This window comes from Elgaria multicarinata, chromosome 7 (assembly GCF_023053635.1).
Source record: "Elgaria multicarinata webbii isolate HBS135686 ecotype San Diego chromosome 7, rElgMul1.1.pri, whole genome shotgun sequence".
Taxonomy (NCBI): Eukaryota; Metazoa; Chordata; class Lepidosauria; order Squamata; family Anguidae; genus Elgaria; species Elgaria multicarinata.
Window position 1 is genome coordinate 114,406,993 of NC_086177.1, and position 18,429 is coordinate 114,425,421.

An 18,429-nucleotide genomic window follows, 5' to 3' on the forward strand; every position below is an offset into this window, starting at 1 on the left:
AGAGGCTGATGCTATGGAAAGTGGAAGGCAAAAGGAAGAGGGGCCGACCAAGGGCAAGACGGAGGGATGATATTCTGGAGGTGACAGACTTGACCTTGGGGGAGCTAGGGGTGGCAACGGCCGACAGAAAGCTCTGGCGTGGGCTGGTCCATGAAGTCACGAAGAGTCGGAAACGACTGAACGAATAAACAACAAAAACAGGGGAGGTACAATGACTTATACTACATGGAGATGCTGTGAGGAAAACAAAAATGATTGCGAGAGACATAAAGATGTCGTGGCGTCAGACCACAGCCTCACAGCCTCCGTTGTTTTGATTTCTTTCTCATCCAGCTCCGAAGGCGAGGGAGGGCTACCCTTCACTTAGTTCATCCTCACTACAATCCGGTTTTAGGCTTTTATTTGCCCAAGACCAAGTGCAAGAGGATTTTCCTAGAAAGACAAAGTCACCATTACACCATCACGCGTGATAATTGCAGATGTATTTTGCTTTCGTAATACGCATGGAAACTGCAGCATGAGCATATGAGTAATGTCAAAATACATACACGTGATTTATCAATTAATGATACACATTGGGTTGTGTGTGTTTTTCTTCATTCTTTTACATGATGGATGAGAAGTACACCAGAATTTGGGGCTGAACTCCTAGCTCCACTCCGATAGGAGAGGCTACCTAAACCTCACAGAGTGATGAAAACACACACCCTATTTCAACATCCTTTTCTCCTCCCTGCCGCAACCCAGACACTCTGCCGCTCTTGCCAGCACTCCGTATTGTACTGACTGGAGCGGTTTCACTACTTCTAGAGTAAAGCTGCTCCTCGTAAGCAGATGCGCAACACCACAATCAGTCCCAGTTGAATCAACTTTTATTTCACGTCCGAAGTTACGTCTACAGCCTCACCTCCCTGCCTTTTGCCCTGCCTAGGATTCGGTCTCCCAGATTCCGGAAAAGCAGGAGGGCTTGCTCCACCTAGTCCATTCAAGGGAGAGTCCAAATGCTATAAACTTTTAAAGCGTCCAACTGGCCTTCATCGCAGACACTCACAGCAACTCACAGGAAAGAGGATACCCACACTCTGTTAAGTTCTAAATAAGAGGTTACAAAATAGATGTAAAAAAAAAAAACCCTCCCCAAAACAAAACAAAATCTACTCCCAGATACTGCTGCATGCACTAGAAAGGGCTTTAATTAAAAAAAAGTCGGGGGGGGGGAGGGAGATATATGTTTTGACCTGGCATTCAGTGCTGGCGTTGGTCTTTAACCAAGGTGCAAATACACCATGTGCTCCTCTCTCGCTACTCGCCTGCATGTTGTCCCTTCCACAATCGCTGCAGGACTCTTTCTGCTGACTAAAAATAAAATACAAGACTGTCCCATCCACCTGTCCCTTAACGCTAAGGGACAGCTCTGTGGTACTCCCAGGCAGGAGAAAGATCGGAATAGGGCTATGATGGCTTCGCGTAGTCTCTCGCCTGGTTCTTTGAAATGCCAGCCCAAGAGCACAGCCACGGCTTCCAACGCTACCCCAGGCATACCTTTGGGTCTAGAAGCGCCAGGCCAGCCCCACTACACTGTGGACAGGGAGCGTGGGCAGAGAAGTGGCAGTAGGGGAAAGAGAGGCGGGGGCGAGGGAGGGGGCACATTCTATGTCTATTGGCAAGAGTGAAGGGACGCCAGCAGGACTATAAGCTAAAATAGTCCAGGCTATTGTGGCGGCAAAGGTTCGTGGTCCAGATGGTGTCCGCCCTGTTCGCACTCAGCAGCATCTGCTGGAGTTCGTTGCTGACCCGCGCGAACTTCTCCTCATCCACAGAGCCATTGAGCAGGTTGGAGGAGGTGGGGGGCCATGGCAAGTCTTCGCCGTAGCAGTCCACGGGGTAGGGGTAGATGACGAGCTTCAAGTCCAAGAGGCCCACCGCCCTGTGGAGCAGGTTCTTCAGCCCCTTGGCCGAGATGGGGTTGCCAAACACGCCCAGGTAGCGGAGCCGGGAGCAGCGGCACAGGGCGGGGAGGAGCACATTCAGGTGGGTGTCCATCAGGCGGCACTCCATGATGTCCAGGTGGAGCAGCGTGGAGGCCGCCTCGGTCAGCAGGCCTTGGAAAGGCTGGAGGAGGCTGTCCGAGAGGTTGTTCCCACTGAGGTCCAGCTTCTTCAGGGCAGGTGTGTGGAGGCTCTGAGACAGGTAGGCGAAGTCGTTGGGCAGAAGGTAACAGAAGGCCAGCTCCAGGCTCTCTAAGGGGCTTTGCAAGTCTCTGCGGACAGAGGAAAGGACACCGTTACGCAGACCCACAACACACTTTCCTACAGCCCTTACCTGCTGCCACGTTTAACGGGACCTCCCTTTCAGAGCCAAAAAGTGGCCAAGAAATGCTTTAAAGATAAAAACGGAACTCTGCGTTGACTCCCCATTTTCACTGAAGGGGACTCAGACCACCACTTCCCTCCTTGCAGCGATGGCTGCACTTACCATGTGGAAGAAAGAAATCGAGGGGAAGTGGGTTGTGTGAATGGGCCCGCTACAACACTCACTGGCGTACACAAGTATTAGCTGTGGAGATGGCAACAGGAACTTTCAGATGGCCTAGCTGAACTTGTTTCTCATTTATTAACTGCAAAAGCCAACGGACGTGGGGGGAAACAGTGGCCTGTCTCACATGAGAGTTAAAAGTGAGACAGAAGCCTAGTGGTGGCAGGAGAAGGACAGAGGCAGCTGTGTGAAGACCAGGCACAGCGCCTTGGTAGCTGGGTTGCCTTCCTGTAGCATGCATTCAAGATGCGAGAGAGGCCGCCAAGACTCAAACCAACTGACTACTCTCCTCTACTACTGATCCACGTAAGAAACAGCAACACAGCAGGAGGAAACATTGAATGGATCTCCAGAGACTGTGAGCCTTTGGGTAGGAAGGGGAAGGAATTGGGGGCAGAAGTGGTCTTTTCATCACTCCCTGGTGTCGGCAGGGAAAGGATACTGAAAGTGAACTGCTGACCATGCAGATGAAGTCAGAGAATCATAGAATAGTAGAGCTGGAAGGGGCCTACAAGGCCATCGAGTCCAACCCCCTGCTCAGTGCAGGAATCCACACTAAAAGCATCCCTGGCAGATGGCTGTCCAGCGGCCTCTTGAAGGCCTCCAGTGTGGGAGAACCCACAACCTCCCTAGTTCACGGGTTTCACTGTCATACTGCTCTAACAGGAAGTTTTTCCTGAAGTCCTTGGGAAAGGTTTGGTTTTGTGGACCATGGCTTTCCATTATTAAGGACTCCACACACATGAAATAAAACATGTATTTCTATTTTGAGAGCCAGTGTGATGTAGTGGCTAAAGTGTTGGACTGGGAGTCAGGAGATCCGGGTTCTAGTCCCCACTCGGCCATGGAAACCCACTGGGTGACTTTGGGCCAGTCACAGATTCTCTGCCCAGCCTACCTCACAGGGTTGTTGTGAGGATAAAACAGAGAGGAGGATTATGTACACCACCTTGGGTTCCTTGGAGGGAAAAAAGGCGTGATATAAATGCAATAATAAAATGCAGAGAGTGGGGGTGCACCTCACTGGGAGTAGGAAGAATGTGTTTGAAAGGAGCCTTCCATGCCTGACCAGGAGAGCTTTAAACTAATTCCTGGGGTTGGGGGTGGCAAAAGCCCAGTGCTAACTGTAAGGGAAAGCAGGTAGACTGCGCTGGATAAGGACACATGGGTGATGTGGTACAGGAAGAGGGATTTCTTTTAACTATCTTTTTATGACCCATTAAAGGCTGATAGACAAAGGGCCTTGCCGACACCTGGGGAAGGGAGGATGGCATGGCGGCGGACCTTATCTGTCAAATGGCCATGAGTGATCGGCCAGGCGAAGGGAGGTGTGAAACCAGGCCGAAGAACAAAGCCGCAAGGGGCGGGGGGAGAGAGCTGAGGAGCGGTATAAGGAAGGCCTTCCCTAATCCCGGGGCGGGGTTCGGCTGCTGGCAGGAGGAGCGTAAGATCATGAGAAGTGGGCTCAGCCTGGCGTAAGTTAGGCCCGGTTAAGTTTCATTATTTTAGACCGTTACTGGGTTTTTATGCTAGGCATGCTTTTATAATGTTTTATTAGTTATTCTTCCCCATGTATCAACCCTACCCTTGGTCTAATAAAGTCTTCTACCTCACTTGGTGAGCCTCTGGCGTCTTTGTCCTGGGGCCCGTGCTAAATCCGGTGAGAATGGCCAGAGAACGCTGCCCTACACCTTTACACTAACTACTGAGATACGTATCATGCTCCTGGATCCATCGCTCCAAATGACAGCCCAGACAGACGCAACGTCCAGGAGTGCCTACTATCAGCTTCAGCTGAAACGCCAGCTGCGCCCCTTCTTAAGAGTCAGACGACCTAAAGACAGTCGTGCACGTGCTGGTAACCTCAAGGCTTGACTTCTGCAATGCGCTCTACACAGGGCTACCATTGTACCTAGTTCGGAAACGTCAACTAGTTCAAAATATGGCAGCCAGGTTGGTCACCAGTACATCTAGGGGTGAGCATATTACCCCAACATTAAAGTCACTCCACTGGCTGCCAATTAGTTTCCGGGCAAAGTACAAAGTGTTGGTCATTACCTTTAAAGCCCTAAATGGTTTGGGTCCAGGTTACCTGCAGGATCGCCTTCTCCCATATAGTCCGCCCCGCACACTCAGGTCCTCTGGGGTGAACTTACTTCAGTCAGCTAAAACTAGGCTGACATCAGTTTCCCAGAGGACCTTTTCTTCTGTCGCCCCCAGATTGTGGAATGGCCTGCCGGAGGAGATTCGAAAAATTAACTGTGTGATTTTAAGGCAGCTTTAAAGACTAGCCTTTTCCAGCAGGCCTATCCAGATCAATGTAAAATCAAGAATTTTTAAAATGTATTGATTCCTGTTCTAATGTTGTTCCCTGCCTCGATCCAAAGGGAGAGGCGGGTAAGAAATTATTATTATTATTATTATTATTATTATTATTATTATTATTATTATTATTATTATTATATCAGGGGTAAGTGACAAAGGAGGAGGCAAGACAGTGGGAGTAGAGCCCAGGAATTTGCAGGTCAATGCAGAAGGCAAACTGGGAAGGTGCAATACCCAAGGTGTCCAAGGTCTATATGCTAAGGCACAGAATATGGGAAACAAACAGCGTGAACTTGAAATCCCAATCCAGGATGGCAAGTATGACTGGAAAGGTATCACTGAGACTTGGGTGGGGTAAGACTCATAAATGGAATATGAGGGATTTGCAGCCCAAGTTGAGCAAGGAGATAGTTAAAGACAGAATCAAGACTCAAAAGAAACTTGACAGGCTGGAGCACTGAGCTGAAACTAATAAGATGAAATTCTACGGAGATAGAAAGTCCTGCAAAGTCAAAGGCATGCGTACAGGACGGTGCAGACCTGGCTTGGCAGCAATATATGTGGAAAGGTTTGTGATCCATCTTAGTGGATCACAAACTGAGTATGAGCCAGCAGTGTTATGCCACAGCCAAGAAAGCTAACGCAATCTTGGGCTGCATTAACAGAAGCATAGCATCCAGATCATGGGAAGTAATGGTTCCGCTGTGGTCTGCCTTGGGAGTACAACGTCCAGTTCTGGGTGCCTCATTTAAAGAAGGGCATTGACAAATCAAACCACGTTCAGAGAAGAACGAGGATAATGAGGGGGTCTGAAAAGCAAGTCCTTTGAGGAACAGTTGAAAGAGCTGCAAATGTTTAGCCTGGGAAAGAGAAGATTAAGGGGAGACCATGACAGGATAGTGGCCTTCAAATATCTTAAAGGCTGCCATGCAGAAGTGCAGCAGACTTATTCTCTGTTGCTCCGGACTTGAACCAGCGGGCGGAAATGGTAGGGAAGCAGTATTTCAGCTAAACATTAGAAGCATCCTAACAGCGGGGGCTGCATCAGTAGACTGCCTCGGGAGGTGGTGTGCTCTCCTTTGCTGGAGGTATTTCAGCAGAAGCTGGACAGCCATCTGTCAGGAGAGCCGTAGCTGCATTCAGCACTGAGTAGATCGTTTCAAGAATTGTTGGGCCCCAAAAGAGGCCCCCAAGCCAACATACTAATTACAACAACGTAGATCAGAAAAGTTTTTAATTCCACCTCACCCTCACCCTGAAAACTAAACAAGGAAGGAGTTTTCCTAGGGGGGAATTTCTACAATCAGGGTGCTGCAAGGGAAGACCCTGCCCCATGGACCCAACAATGTAATCTCCGTTGGTTTAGCACCCATGCCAGGGCCTCCAAAACAGATCTTAAACTGGGGGGGGGGGCTTATAGGGGAGGAGGAGGCCCTTCAGATATCCTGGAACCAAACCATTTTGGGGTTTATAGGTAAGCACCATCACGATAAATTGAGCCTGGAAACAGATTGGAAGCTAGTGCAGTTGTGGGCCGGAAATCAAGCCCCATTTTTAAACTGGCCAACATGTTTTGAAAGGTTTTTTTTTTTAGCTGTTTTAAATTGCTTTTAATTTTTTTATGTGGAAGTTTTTTATATTGTGCATTTGTCTTATAATTTTTGTGAACTGCTCAAAGAGCTTTGGCTAATTGGGCAATATAGGAACGAAATGGCACGCTGAGCCATCTACAAGCATATTTGTGTTCTCTCTTTCACCATTGAGCAGGGGGTTGGACTCGATGGCCTTGTAGGTCCCTTCCAACTCTGCTATTCTATGATTCTATGATATCACCAAACTGTCAAGGATAGTTAAGGCACAGCTGTGGGGTCTTGTACCTTTTAGCTAAGATTTAATTAAAAATAGTCTGGAAGGATTTGAGCCTGGTCGGCCTCTGGAATGTTACAATCTCTGTGAATTGATCTCTGTCAGTGTTCTCAGAGCAGAGTTGTGGAAGTGCCTCTACTCCCTGCAAGCCACCTGCTTGCCTCAGTCTGGGTAGAGAAGATGTCTGTGAGAAACTGAGAGAGAAAGGGTGGGGGTTTGCAGAAGGGACACCCAGACTGAAGCGTTATCTTGGTGTACTGAGCAGTGTTACCTTCTTTAGACAGAAGCACTGCTGAAAGGCCAAAGCCCCTGTCTGTCAAGGGGTCTGCAAGAGGCCTATACCTCCCTTTTTAAGCTGGTGTAAAAGCGAAGAGCCTTTGCTAGGAACATCTGCTCTGCATTCCCAGAAAACCTCCATTTGGACCCATCATCGTATGAGACTGGGGGGGGGGGGGGCACTCTGCACATGCTCCCTCCTAAGTGGAATTTTGGATTACTAAGAACTTGCCGTGAAAAGTACGGTGAGGCTTTGCATAGTCTTGAATTCTTGTTTGCTGTGGATTGTGTCTTTGTTGTCATCTCAGTGCACTAGGAGACTGGGCTTGATCACTGATGGTTGGACCTTCTCTCCTCTGCCTGGACTCATGCAGCAAGGAGCTGGCTGCAGCACAGAACTCCTTGCATTTGAGGGTGCACCTTTCCTCGTGATCTTGTTTAAGCCTTGACATTGTTGCCTTTGAGTTACCAATGTATGATCCAAGGTTGGACTAGCTCTCTTTGGGGTTTTTTCGGCCTTTCAAGAATTTGCTCCCTTGATTGCTTGAGGGTTCATGTCAGGACTCATTTCCCTCCCTTGTCCAGGTTTGGAACCCACGTATGAATTGACATTCCCTTGTGTTTAGAACTGTGGAGATGGCAATGGGAAAACCACGTTGATGGGGATCTCGTCACAGTAGCAGGGATTAGCTTCTTACTATTCTGGAATTTCTCGGCATCGATAGCTAAATGATTTCTAAAGTGTGCAATCATTAAACTTTGCTGTGGGATTTATTCCAATAAAGAAGCGTCACTGATTTAGGTGTCCTGTGTCAGTTTGCCAGAGTGTGTGCTTACCTGAGGGACCGAGAGACCTGACAAAGAACAATTCACACAGACGGTAACATTCCAGAGGCCAACCAGGCCCAAAGCCTTCCAGGCGACTTCTAATTCTATCTTAGCTGAAAGGTACAAGACCCCACAGCCATGCTTTGACGTCTGAACTTCCCCTCCCTGCCTCCCTCTCACATAAACACCTCCTTGAATAGCTTACCCTAGCAGCTGCCTTAGCTTGCCCGAAAGCCTGGAGGAGCCCAGGTTCAGCTCCTTGAGGCGGGTTAGGCGGCTGAGCTGGGTGGCAAAGTACTGCAGGCTCCCTTCCATGCCCACCGTGAGGCGCCTCACGTCAATGTTGCTGTAGGGCAGCTTCAGGCTCGCCAGATTTGTGAACTTGGCCAAGTGCGGGAGGACCACTCTCAAGCCAGACAGCCCGAGGTTGTTGAACCTTAGGTCCACCTGACGGACCCCAGTTGGGTCCAGGAACTCCAAGAGCCCCACGGTACTGGCAATGGAGAGTTCCTCTGCCCGGAAGTCCCGGCACCTCAGCTGCAGCGCGTTGTTGCTGTTGGTCTGCAAAGCATCCTTCAGGACTCCGTAGGAGGTGCTGTTCACAAAAAGGTCCACCCAGACGTCCACGGACACAGGCTGAGGGGCCGGCAGGGCCACAGAGTTGTTGTGGGGGCCTTTCCGCCTCTTGGACGCCCGTTTCACACACTTGCTCTGTTGCTTGGAGATGTCAAGGCAAGCCTTCGCCAGCGTGACTGTTCTGGACCAGAGGCTCATGCTTTCAGGGCCCTGCCCTTCATCCTGAAGGCCAGTCATATCCAGAATCTGCAGCCGCTGCCCCTTGCTGTCAGACAAGGCAAACAAACAAAGTCATTAGAGCAGCAGCAGCATTACTTCCTCTTGCTGCTGGGCTCCTTTCCCCAAGACTGTCCCCTGTCTTGTCGCAGCCCATCAAGTCACCACATTCCCTTAAAGTATGTGCAGGTGCACTATTATAAGGAAATCCAGGGGCCACCCTCTAGTTTCCATGGCCTCCCAGTCACTCGGCCCAAGCATGCACAACTGAAACAACGGCATACAACTTCCCTGTTTACCCTCTAGGCCACCCCCAGGTCTTCTGTTGTTTCTCCTGGGCCGAATTTTAGATTACAGGCCCCTCAGGGCAGGGCCAGGTGCTCTCGCCCCATGTAATTTTTGTGAATCGCCCAGAGAGCTTCGGCTATTGGGCAATATAAAAATGCAATAAATAAATAAATAAAGTGCCATGATGCACACTGATGGTGCTATATAATAAATGATGACGATTAGGATGATGTTGATGGACTGGGGCAGGAGTATGGAGCTATTGTTGTTTTTATGGTGCAGCAGCATCTAGGCCAGTGGTTCCCAAACTTTTTCAGGTCATCCCCCCCCCTCCTTGGTTCCACAAACTCATGCCCAGTGCCCCCTACCCTACCCTATAAAAATCATTATTCAGAATAGCAGTTTTCAACAACCCACTAAGGAAGATAACAATAAAATTCAAAATTGTAACAATTAATTGAATATTTATTCAAAATCCAACTACATTTTTTTAGTTTATTCAATTAAACATAATTGATGAACTTGATCCAGTGATATCAAAATCTGATAGTCATTTAGCAAGAATATTAGATATCACATTTAGTAACTAGGGTAGAGTACCTCACTATTCTGCAAATTCTTAATGTGATGGATGGGCTTGATGAAGTGATACCAGTTTCCCAATGTCTGGTTTAAAGTCACTTAACATGAGTCTAAAATCACCACGTTTAGTAATCGGGAGTCGATTTCTTTGCTTGGAGAGAAGTAGGCAGACCACACTAAAACCACATTCCACCAAATATGACATTGGAAATGTAACCAGGAGCTTCTGAACCACTCTCCATAGTGCAGGATAGCGATCAGAAATGTCCTTCTGTAACCAAAACTCCTGGTATGGAAAAGACCACCTCGAGTGCCCCCTGCCAACCTTTTGCCTCTTAGCGCCCCCCTGCTATCCACATGCCTCTTAACGCCCCCCTATGTAATCCCACCGCCCCCACAGGGGCAGTACTGCCCACTTTGGGAAGCACTGATCTAGGCCAGCTTATGCCATTCACTAGATCACAGTTCTAGTAGTAGTCTCTTAAGCTCCTACTCAGGTGATGTGGAGAACAGCCTTCTGTCAATTCCCAGATCCCACCAATTCCTAAGGACGTTATTAAAAAAAAAAAGGGGGGGAGGGACAATCAGCTTATTGCCTTTATAGCGGTAAAGAAAATATGCAAAGTGGTGTCAAAATGCACCTTCTCATGGAAAGGCCTTAACAATGAACTGCGAACCCCAGGATAAATATCATGAGGATCTCAGTTTTTGTCTAACTTTCACAACCTTATGTATTTATTTTTATTTATTTATTTATTACATTTTTATACTGCCCAATAGCCGAAGCTCTCTGGACGGTTCACAAAAATTAAAACCATAATAAAACAACCAACAGTCTAAAAACACAAATACAAAATACAATATAAAAAGCACAACAAGAATAAAACCACGCAGCAGAAATTGATATAAGATTAAAATACAGAATTGGAACAGTAAAATTTAAATTTAAGTTATTTATTTATTTATTTATTATTATTACAAGTTAAAATTACATGTTAAAATACTGAGAGAATAATAAGGAGTACAGTGTAGGCACCAGGCGAACCTCTCTGGGGAGCTCGTTCCACAGCCGGGGTGCCACAGCAGAGAAGGCCCTCCTCCTGGAAGCCACCTGCCTCACTTCCTTTGGCAGGGGCTCACGGAGAAGGGCCCCTGTGGATGATCTTAAGGTCCAGGCAGGTACATACGGGAGGAGGCATTCCTTCAAATAACCTGGCCCCAAACCGTTTAGGGCTTTAAATGTCAATACCAGCACTTTGAATCGGGCCCGGACCTGGACTGGCAGCCAATGAAGTTGTAAAAGGACTGGCGTAATGTGATCTCGCTGGCCAGTCCCTGTTAGTCAACGGGCTGCTCTGTTTCGTACCAGCTGAAGTTTCCAGACCGTTTTCAAAGGCAGCCCCACGTATAACGCCTTGCAGTAATCCAAACGAGAGGTTATCAGAGCATGGATAACTGTAGCTAGGCTATCTCTGTCCAGATAAGGGTGCAGTTGGTATATCAGCCTAAGCTGATAAAACCTTAGAAATGCTAAAAAAAACCCAACAACTTAAACATGTTGTGCCAATTTAAACTAAAAAAGCCACAAATCAGAGCTTTTCAAGTGTGATGGTTTTAAATCCTCTCATGCCTCTAAAGGCCTCACAATGAATATAGTTCCACTAGCCAATATCCCACCACCACCACAGGCCCCCTTTATGAGAAACCCGGAGACATGTAAATTGTTGGATACCTCTTAATGCAGCGTCGATCCTCAAGCATCTTGATCAGGTATGTCACCAACCCCAAAATAACCGCCTGGATGCACAATTTGTTTGGTTTCTCCCGGATCAGGGCACGTTCGCAATGCTGACACTTCCGCAAGAGCTTCTGAAAACTGAGGACTGGGAATGGCCAAGTCTGCACTAACTGTTGTAGTGACGGAGTCCTCTTGTCCATGAAGGCTGCCTTGAACAAGACAGGATAGAGCTCTTTCGGGAGGAATCCCAAGGAATCGTGCAGGATAGCGTAGTGGGAGACAACCTTCTGTGCACAGAGGAATACCAGGGAATGCATGGTGCAACAGGGCAAGCAGCAACCCAGAGCCACAGCACCACGTAACTGTGAAAAGAATAATTTTACTTAGATTTCTCTCCCGCCTAATTCAAAACACTCAAACAGAGGGCTGGTTTGCATGATCACTGTGGGTTGTTGTAGGGTTATTTGAGGGTTGTTTTCCCCTCAAAGGAGCCATGCTGCCCAGTGGTGGGAAGACACTACAAGCTGCACCCGGGTGGGTAATCAGGCAAATGGCATCTTGCAAGCACCATGGCTTAAATAGGCCACCATGTCTTCTTTAGCCTATCATGATCGTCCGAACCAGGCGAATGGTAAACATGTGTAAGTTCAACTTGTAAAACATACTGCACATTTGCTTAAAAAAATTGCAACTCAGCTGAAACCCAACAGTTAGCTTTCAATTAAAAATACAAACCATCTCACAAAGATGTGTTAACTTTTGAACTGCTAGTCTGAAGTAGGAAATAACTCCATCTAAGAAAAGGCCGCTGGGTTCTTCTCTTCACACCCTCTTTTATTTCTAATGAACAGCCTTGCAGCACTTGATCTCTATCTCCACATTTTTTGAATTTGAGCTAATCTGTCACAAAAAATTCCCAAGGGATAGTCAGGTTAGTATGTTGCAGCAGAAATAACAAAGAGTCCTATGGCAACTTGAAGTCATAGAATCATAGAATAGCAGAGTTGGAAGGGGCCTACAAGGCCATCGAGTCTAACCCCCTGCTCAAGGCAGGAATCCACCCTAAAGCATCCCTGACAGATGGTTGTCCAGCTGCCTCTTGAAGGCCTCTAGTGTGGGAGAGCCCACAACCTCCCTAGGTCACTGGTTCCATTGTCGTACTGCTTTAACAGTCAGGAAGTTTTTCCTGATGTCCAACTGGAATCTGGCTTCCTTTAACTTGAGCCCGTTATTCCGTGTCCTGCAGTCTGGGAGGATCGAGAAGAGATCCTGGCCCTCCTCTGTGTGACAACCTTTGAAGTATTTGAAGAGTGCTATCATGTCTCCTGAGTGCTATCATGTCTGACAATTTTATTCTGGCATAAGCTTTTCTGTCCATTTCATCAGATGCAGGAAGTGTTCTCTCCAAATTGGCAGATTTATATACATACACATATAGGTTGCGATGGGGGGAACGTAAACTTTTTTCAGAGGGAAATGAAATGCAAAGAATTATAGGCAGTGATTATTGCTTTAATTATTATTATTATTATTATTTATTTATATAGCACCATCAATGTACATGGTGCTGGTGCCATTCACAAGTTGTTGCTGAGTGATAATACAGACATCATTGAAATAATTTCTAGAAGGAAGCTGTATTAGTCTGCCATCCACATCAAAGGGTTCATAGACCTGCTTATGTTCCAATGTATACCATCATTTGCCAGCAATACCCTACCGCTCCTGCATTCTGTATAGGACGAAGAGGCGAGTCTCTACGCAAAAGAATATATAGAGGCAAATTTGACATAAGGATTTGTTTAAAAGCCATGTTTTTACTTGGCGTCGAAATACAATCAACGTTGGCGCCAATCGGGCCTCCAAGGGGAGGGCATTTCACAGTTGGGGTACTGCTGGCGGGTACATCTTACAGAGACCACATAACACTGGTCTTAAAGGAACTGCACTGGCTGCCTATACGCTTCCAGTCAGAATTCAAGGTGTTGGTAATGACGTTTAAAGCCCTAAACGGCTTGGGACCGCGATACCTGATAGAGCGCCTCTCCTTATATAAGCCCTTCTCCGCATCCCACCAATGCAACATATGTTGGGACAAGGGAGAGGGCTTTCTCTGTTGTGGCACCCTGGCTGTGGAATGCCCTCCCCTTGGAGGCCCGATTGGTGCCAACATTGATTGCATTTTGATGCCAAGTAAAAACATGGCTTTTTAACAAAGCCTTTGATGGTTAAATTCACTGGCACGTTGTTTTAACTGCTTTAAAATTATATATTGTTTTAAATTGGATCATGGTTTAATTTGTTTTTAACTGTGCATATTTATTATTTTATATGGTATGTTTTTATCTGTACGCGGCTCTGAGATCTTAATGATATAGGGCGGGATATAAACGTTTTAAATAAATAAATAAGGAATGGCAACGCTTCAACCTCCATGGACACTCTGTGGATCACCTTAAGGTGACCATTCTTGAACAAAGGAATTTCAGAGATACCAACTTGAAATTGCTGAAGTACAATTCATGCAGATATTCAATTTCCTGTGGTTTGAATAAAGACAAATGTGCTTGTTTTCCATTACAATCACACTAGCAGCTCTCCCCTGCACAATGTTTTGTGAATAGCAATTGTTAGGGCCATCACTGTCTGTACTTCTTTAGCATTTCTCTTCCCTCTGGCAACACAGTTTACATCTTTCTCCCACCTCCTGCATGTGTTCATAGAACTGCAAATTTCAGGTTAACCCATCATGCATGCATTTGATAAGGCAGATACTGTCCATGAAAGCTCATGCCAGGATTTGTTAGTCTTGCCGGTGCCACAATAATCAAATATGAAAGCCTCATGATCACCTCATTCACAGAACCCCAGAAGGATCTGGCTGGCTACAGTTGGAACCACAATGCTGGACAACGTGGGCATTTTATCTGAGCCAGCAAGGAGACTTTGATTTATGTTCTGAGAATAACCCACAAGAGGAAATATGCCACAGCCATGCAACACCACCCTGCAAATGGCTTTGGGTAAGTCACCACTCTCCAATGTTGTTTTCAGCAATAACACGCTTAATTCAGAGAACAGAAATCACAATAGAATCAGTCTCACCACAGAACTCGTTTTTTTGTTGTTTTTAAGGTAATAGTGCTAAATCTGTTTGGGGGGGAACCATCTTGCCATCACCTTCATCCAAGAAAGCAGCCTCATAACGGGAATTCCTAACTGCTCTCTCCATTCCTCCCAGATGTCCTTTTTTACGTGTGCATCCAAGGTTGTGAACACCAACAAAAGGAATATGTGAATGTGACCAACACACAGCTGCAAGCACATGTATCATCCAGTTACATCTTCCAGGGAAGTAAGGGGACACTATTTTTGTATGCTCATGTAAAAATATAAAAGTTCCTGCCACTAAAGAGATCAGGACATGAGGGAGCAAGGTTCTAGCATTGTACCCTCACAAGTATTCTGGTTTTCTACTTGCAAAGAATTATGTCCATGGAAGGTTTTTGAAAATGTGACAACTGGAGGTGAAGGCTATCAACGATAGTTGTGCGCTACCTCCAGTATTCGAGGCAGTAAGCATGTGTGCTGGGGAACCCCTTCCCCCCTTCATGTTTTAATGTGATTTTAGATTGTAAGCCTCTAGGCAGGGTATCACTGTTTTATTTGTATATTTTGTACAGCACCAAGTACATTGTTGGTGCTATATAAATAAATAATAATAACATGGGTGGGAGGGTGCTGTTGCACCATGTCCTGCTTGTTTATCCCTGGCCAATGGCTGGTTGGCCACTGTGTAAACAGAGTGCTGTACTAGATGGACCCTTGGTCTGATCCAGCATCAGGGCTCTTCTTATGTTCTTATGCAGGGGGTTGGACTTGATGGCCTTATAGGCCCCTTCCAACTCTACTATTCTATGATTCTATGCTCCTATTCCTTGCAACCTCAAGTCCATTCTGTTACCCCTAAGCTTCTGCCATCGTATTCCTTTGAATGCAGAGAACCCAGCTTGTGTCTTCACTTGAATCATAGAATAGCAGAGTTGGAAGGGGCCTACAAGGCCATCGAGTCCAACCCCCTGCTCAATGCAGGAATCCACCCTAAAGCATCCCTGACAGATGGTTGTCCAGCTGCCTCTTGAAGGCCTCTAGTGTGGGAGAGCCCACAACCTCCCTAGGTAACTGATTCCATTGTCGTACTGCTCTAACAGTCAGGAAGTTTTTCCTGATGTCCAGCTGGAATCTGGCTTCCTTTCACTTGAGCCCGTTATTCCGTGTCCTGCACTCTGGGAGGATCGAGAAGAGATCCTGGCCGTCCTCTGTGTGACAACCTTTTAAGTATTTGAAAATCCACATAGGGAAAACAGTTAATGCTCCAGGAGATTAGTTCCATGGCAGCAAAACCCAAAGAAGTATCTTATGGCAAAAAAGTATCTTTTTTGTGAACCACCCAGAGAGCTTCGGCTATTGGGCGGTATAGAAATGTAATAGATAAATAAATAAATAAATGGCACGTTAGAAGTTTTATTGTGCCAAAACAGGGTTGTTGAACCTGCTTCAGGCCACGGCCTCAATTCCATTTGGGGAAAAGCTGGGGCGGGGGGGGGGGGGGAGAGAATCCTTCCAGAAATGGTGCAGCCAAAAGGAACCCCTCCCCCAAACACCACCATATTTTAGCTTAAAGCTCTTAATGCCAGTAACTAAGCACTAGGAGAGGAATTTCAACCTTTTAGAATTGGGAGGTGCGGAGAGGACTGCACAAAAGCCAGGAAATCATCGGGTTCTGCCTCCCCACCCACCCCACCCCACCCCACCCCGGTGCCTGAAGCTTTCATGGGCAAGAGCCCACTTCGTCCATCGCAGGAAGGATTGCCCTCAGAACTGGCAAATAAATGCCTGAGAGGCAGGAACCAATGACTGGTAACGAGCAGGTCCCAAAAGGGCCGTGAAATGCGAGAAGTCACCAACATAAAGGCCAAAATCTGAGGCGGGGCAGGGCGGAGGCGGCCTCGGAGGCTGCTTGCAACTACGGGCCCCCCTTTATTATTAATAATCATATTCATATTTGTTTATATAGCGCCATCCATTTTCATGGTGCTGCACAGAACCCAATAAACCCAAACCAACAACCTGGTTCTGCTGCCGGTTCACCAGGAGCCCACGGGGAGGGGTCTAAAACCAGGCTGCAGCACGTCTGGGTCACCCGCGTCTTCACATTCACACGTACCAGATGCCCGGGCGCAGCTGCCTCGCTGCCCCCGTCAGCCGGGAAGGGACGGGAAGGGCTGGGCTGGGCTGGGCCTGCCTTTGTTTCCCCCCTCCCCATCCTACCTTACCCCCCCTCCCCCCCGGAAGATCCCATCAAGCACCTCGGCCCCTCTGGGCATTGCCCTTCCCCCCACACATCCAGCCCCTTTGTAACAACGGAACTGCTGCCCCACAGGACTCCGCCCCTCGCCCGGCTCCCCCCCCCCACTTCCCGTCTCCTGGGGGGGACTAAGCCCCCCGTCTCCATGGCAACGAGGCCCGGCCTAGGCGGTCGGACCCGGCCTTACCCTCGCCGTGCCCGCGTTCTCTCAGGCACCTGCCTCTCGCGGCCCTGCTTCGCCTCCTTCAGCCCATCCCGAGGCCGCGCCGAGCACCACGGCGGTCCCCCTGACGGCCTCCGTACTTCCCATTGTGCGCAGGCGCGGGCGCCGCCCGCCTCCCGCTTTGCTCCGCCCTCTCGGCGTTGCCGAGGAGACTGGGGCGGGCCGCCCGGAGGAGCTTGCTGATTGGCCGGAGAGGACCGCCCGCCCACTGCAGAGACAGCGGCTGGCCTATTGGCCGGCAGGTTGAGCGCGCGGGAGCCGAGAATCCTGTCAGGCTAGAAGGCAAAGCGCGTTACGGGGGGGAAAGGCGGAGGTAATATAGGGGAGGGGGGAAAGGCTTGGACGCCTGGGTCCCTTTTAGCCTGGGGGGGGGAGCTCGGGCGCCTGGGTCCCTTTTAGCCTTGGGGAGAGGGAGCTCGGGCGCCTGGGTCCCTTTTAGCCTGGGGGGAGGGGAGCTCGGACGCCTGGGTCCCTTTTAGCCTGGGGGGGAGGGGAGCTCGGGCGCCTGGGTCCCTTTTAGCCTGGGGGGAGGGGAGCTCGGACGCCTGGGTCCCTTTTAGCCTGGGGGGAGGGGAGCTCGGGTGCCTGGGTCCCTTTTAGCCTGGGGGGAGGGAGCTCGGACGCCTGGGTCCCTTTTAGCCTGGGGAGTGGGAGCTCGGGCGCCTGGGTCCCTTTTAGCCTGGGGGGGAGGGGAGCTCGGACGCCTGGGTCCCTTTTAGCCTGGGGGGAGGGGAGCTCGGACGCCTGGGTCCCTTTTAGCCTGGGGGGAGGGGAGCTCGGGTGCCTGGGTCCCTTTTAGCCTGGGGGGAGGGAGCTCGGTCGCCTGGGTCCCTTTTAGCCTGGGGGGAGGGAGCTCGGTCGCCTGGGTCCCTTTTAGCCTGGGGAGTGGGAGCTTGGGCGCCTGGGTCCCTTTTAGCCTGGGGGGGAGGGGGCTCGGATGCCTGGGTCCCTTTTAGCCTTGGGGAGAGGGAGCTCAGGCGCTTGGGTTCCTTTTAGCCTGGGGGGAGGGAGCTGGGGCACCTGGGTCCCTTTTAGCCTGGGGGGGAGGGACCTTGGGCGCCTGGGTCCCTTTTAGCCTTGGGGAGAGGGAGCTCGGGCGCCTGGGTCCCTTTTAGCCTTGGGGAGAGGGAGCTCGGAAGCCTGGGTCCCTTTTAGCCTGGGGGGAGGACGCTTGGGCGCCTGGGTCCCTTTTAGCCTGGGGGGAGGGACGTCGGGCGCTTTGGTCCCTTTTAGCCTGGGGGGGAGGGACCTCGGGCGCCTGGGTCCCTTTTAGCCTGAGGGTGAGGGAGCTCGGGTGCCTGGGTCCCTTTTAGCCTTGGGGAGAGGGAGCTCGGAAGCCTGGGTCCCTTTTAGCCTGGGGGGAGGACGCTTGGGCGCCTGGGTCCCTTTTAGCCTGGGGGGAGGGACGTCGGGCGCTTTGGTCCCTTTTAGCCTGGGGGGGAGGGACCTCGGGCGCCTGGGTCCCTTTTAGCCTGAGGGTGAGGGAGCTCGGGCGCCTGGGTCCCTTTTAGCCTGGGGGGAGGGACCTCGGGCGCTTGGGTTCCTTTTAGCCTGGGGGGAGGGAGCTGGGGCACCTGGGTCTCTTTTAGCCTGGGGGGGAGGGACCTT

The 18,429-nt window shown here is 49.4% G+C and overlaps 1 protein-coding gene across 1 annotated transcript; it reads right to left on the bottom strand.

Moving 5' to 3' along the window:
- Window positions 1-854: 854 nt before the first annotated feature.
- LRRC14 (leucine rich repeat containing 14) lies at window positions 855-16,892 on the bottom strand. Its single transcript, XM_063131220.1, has 4 exons — window positions 16,786-16,892; window positions 11,225-11,592; window positions 8,036-8,671; window positions 855-2,260 (listed from the first exon to the last, which is right to left on the bottom strand). Exons 2-4 carry the CDS (start codon window positions 11,545-11,547, stop codon window positions 1,690-1,692), a joined length of 1,530 nt encoding a protein of 509 aa, XP_062987290.1. The 5' UTR covers window positions 11,548-11,592; window positions 16,786-16,892; the 3' UTR covers window positions 855-1,689.
- Window positions 16,893-18,429: the final 1,537 nt, after the last annotated feature.

Bases quoted from the DNA above. Each gene is read 5' to 3' on its own strand.
- LRRC14 (XM_063131220.1), bottom strand. From the start codon at position 11,547: ATGCATTCCCTGGTATTCCTCTGTGCACAGAAGGTTGTCTCCCACTAC. The intron at 8,672-11,224 runs GTATCCAACAAT...CTTGTCTGACAG, and splicing joins GATCGACGCTGCATTAAGAG to CAAGGGGCAGCGGCTGCAGA. The intron at 2,261-8,035 runs GTAAGCTATTCA...CTCTGTCCGCAG, and splicing joins AAGCTAAGGCAGCTGCTAGG to AGACTTGCAAAGCCCCTTAG.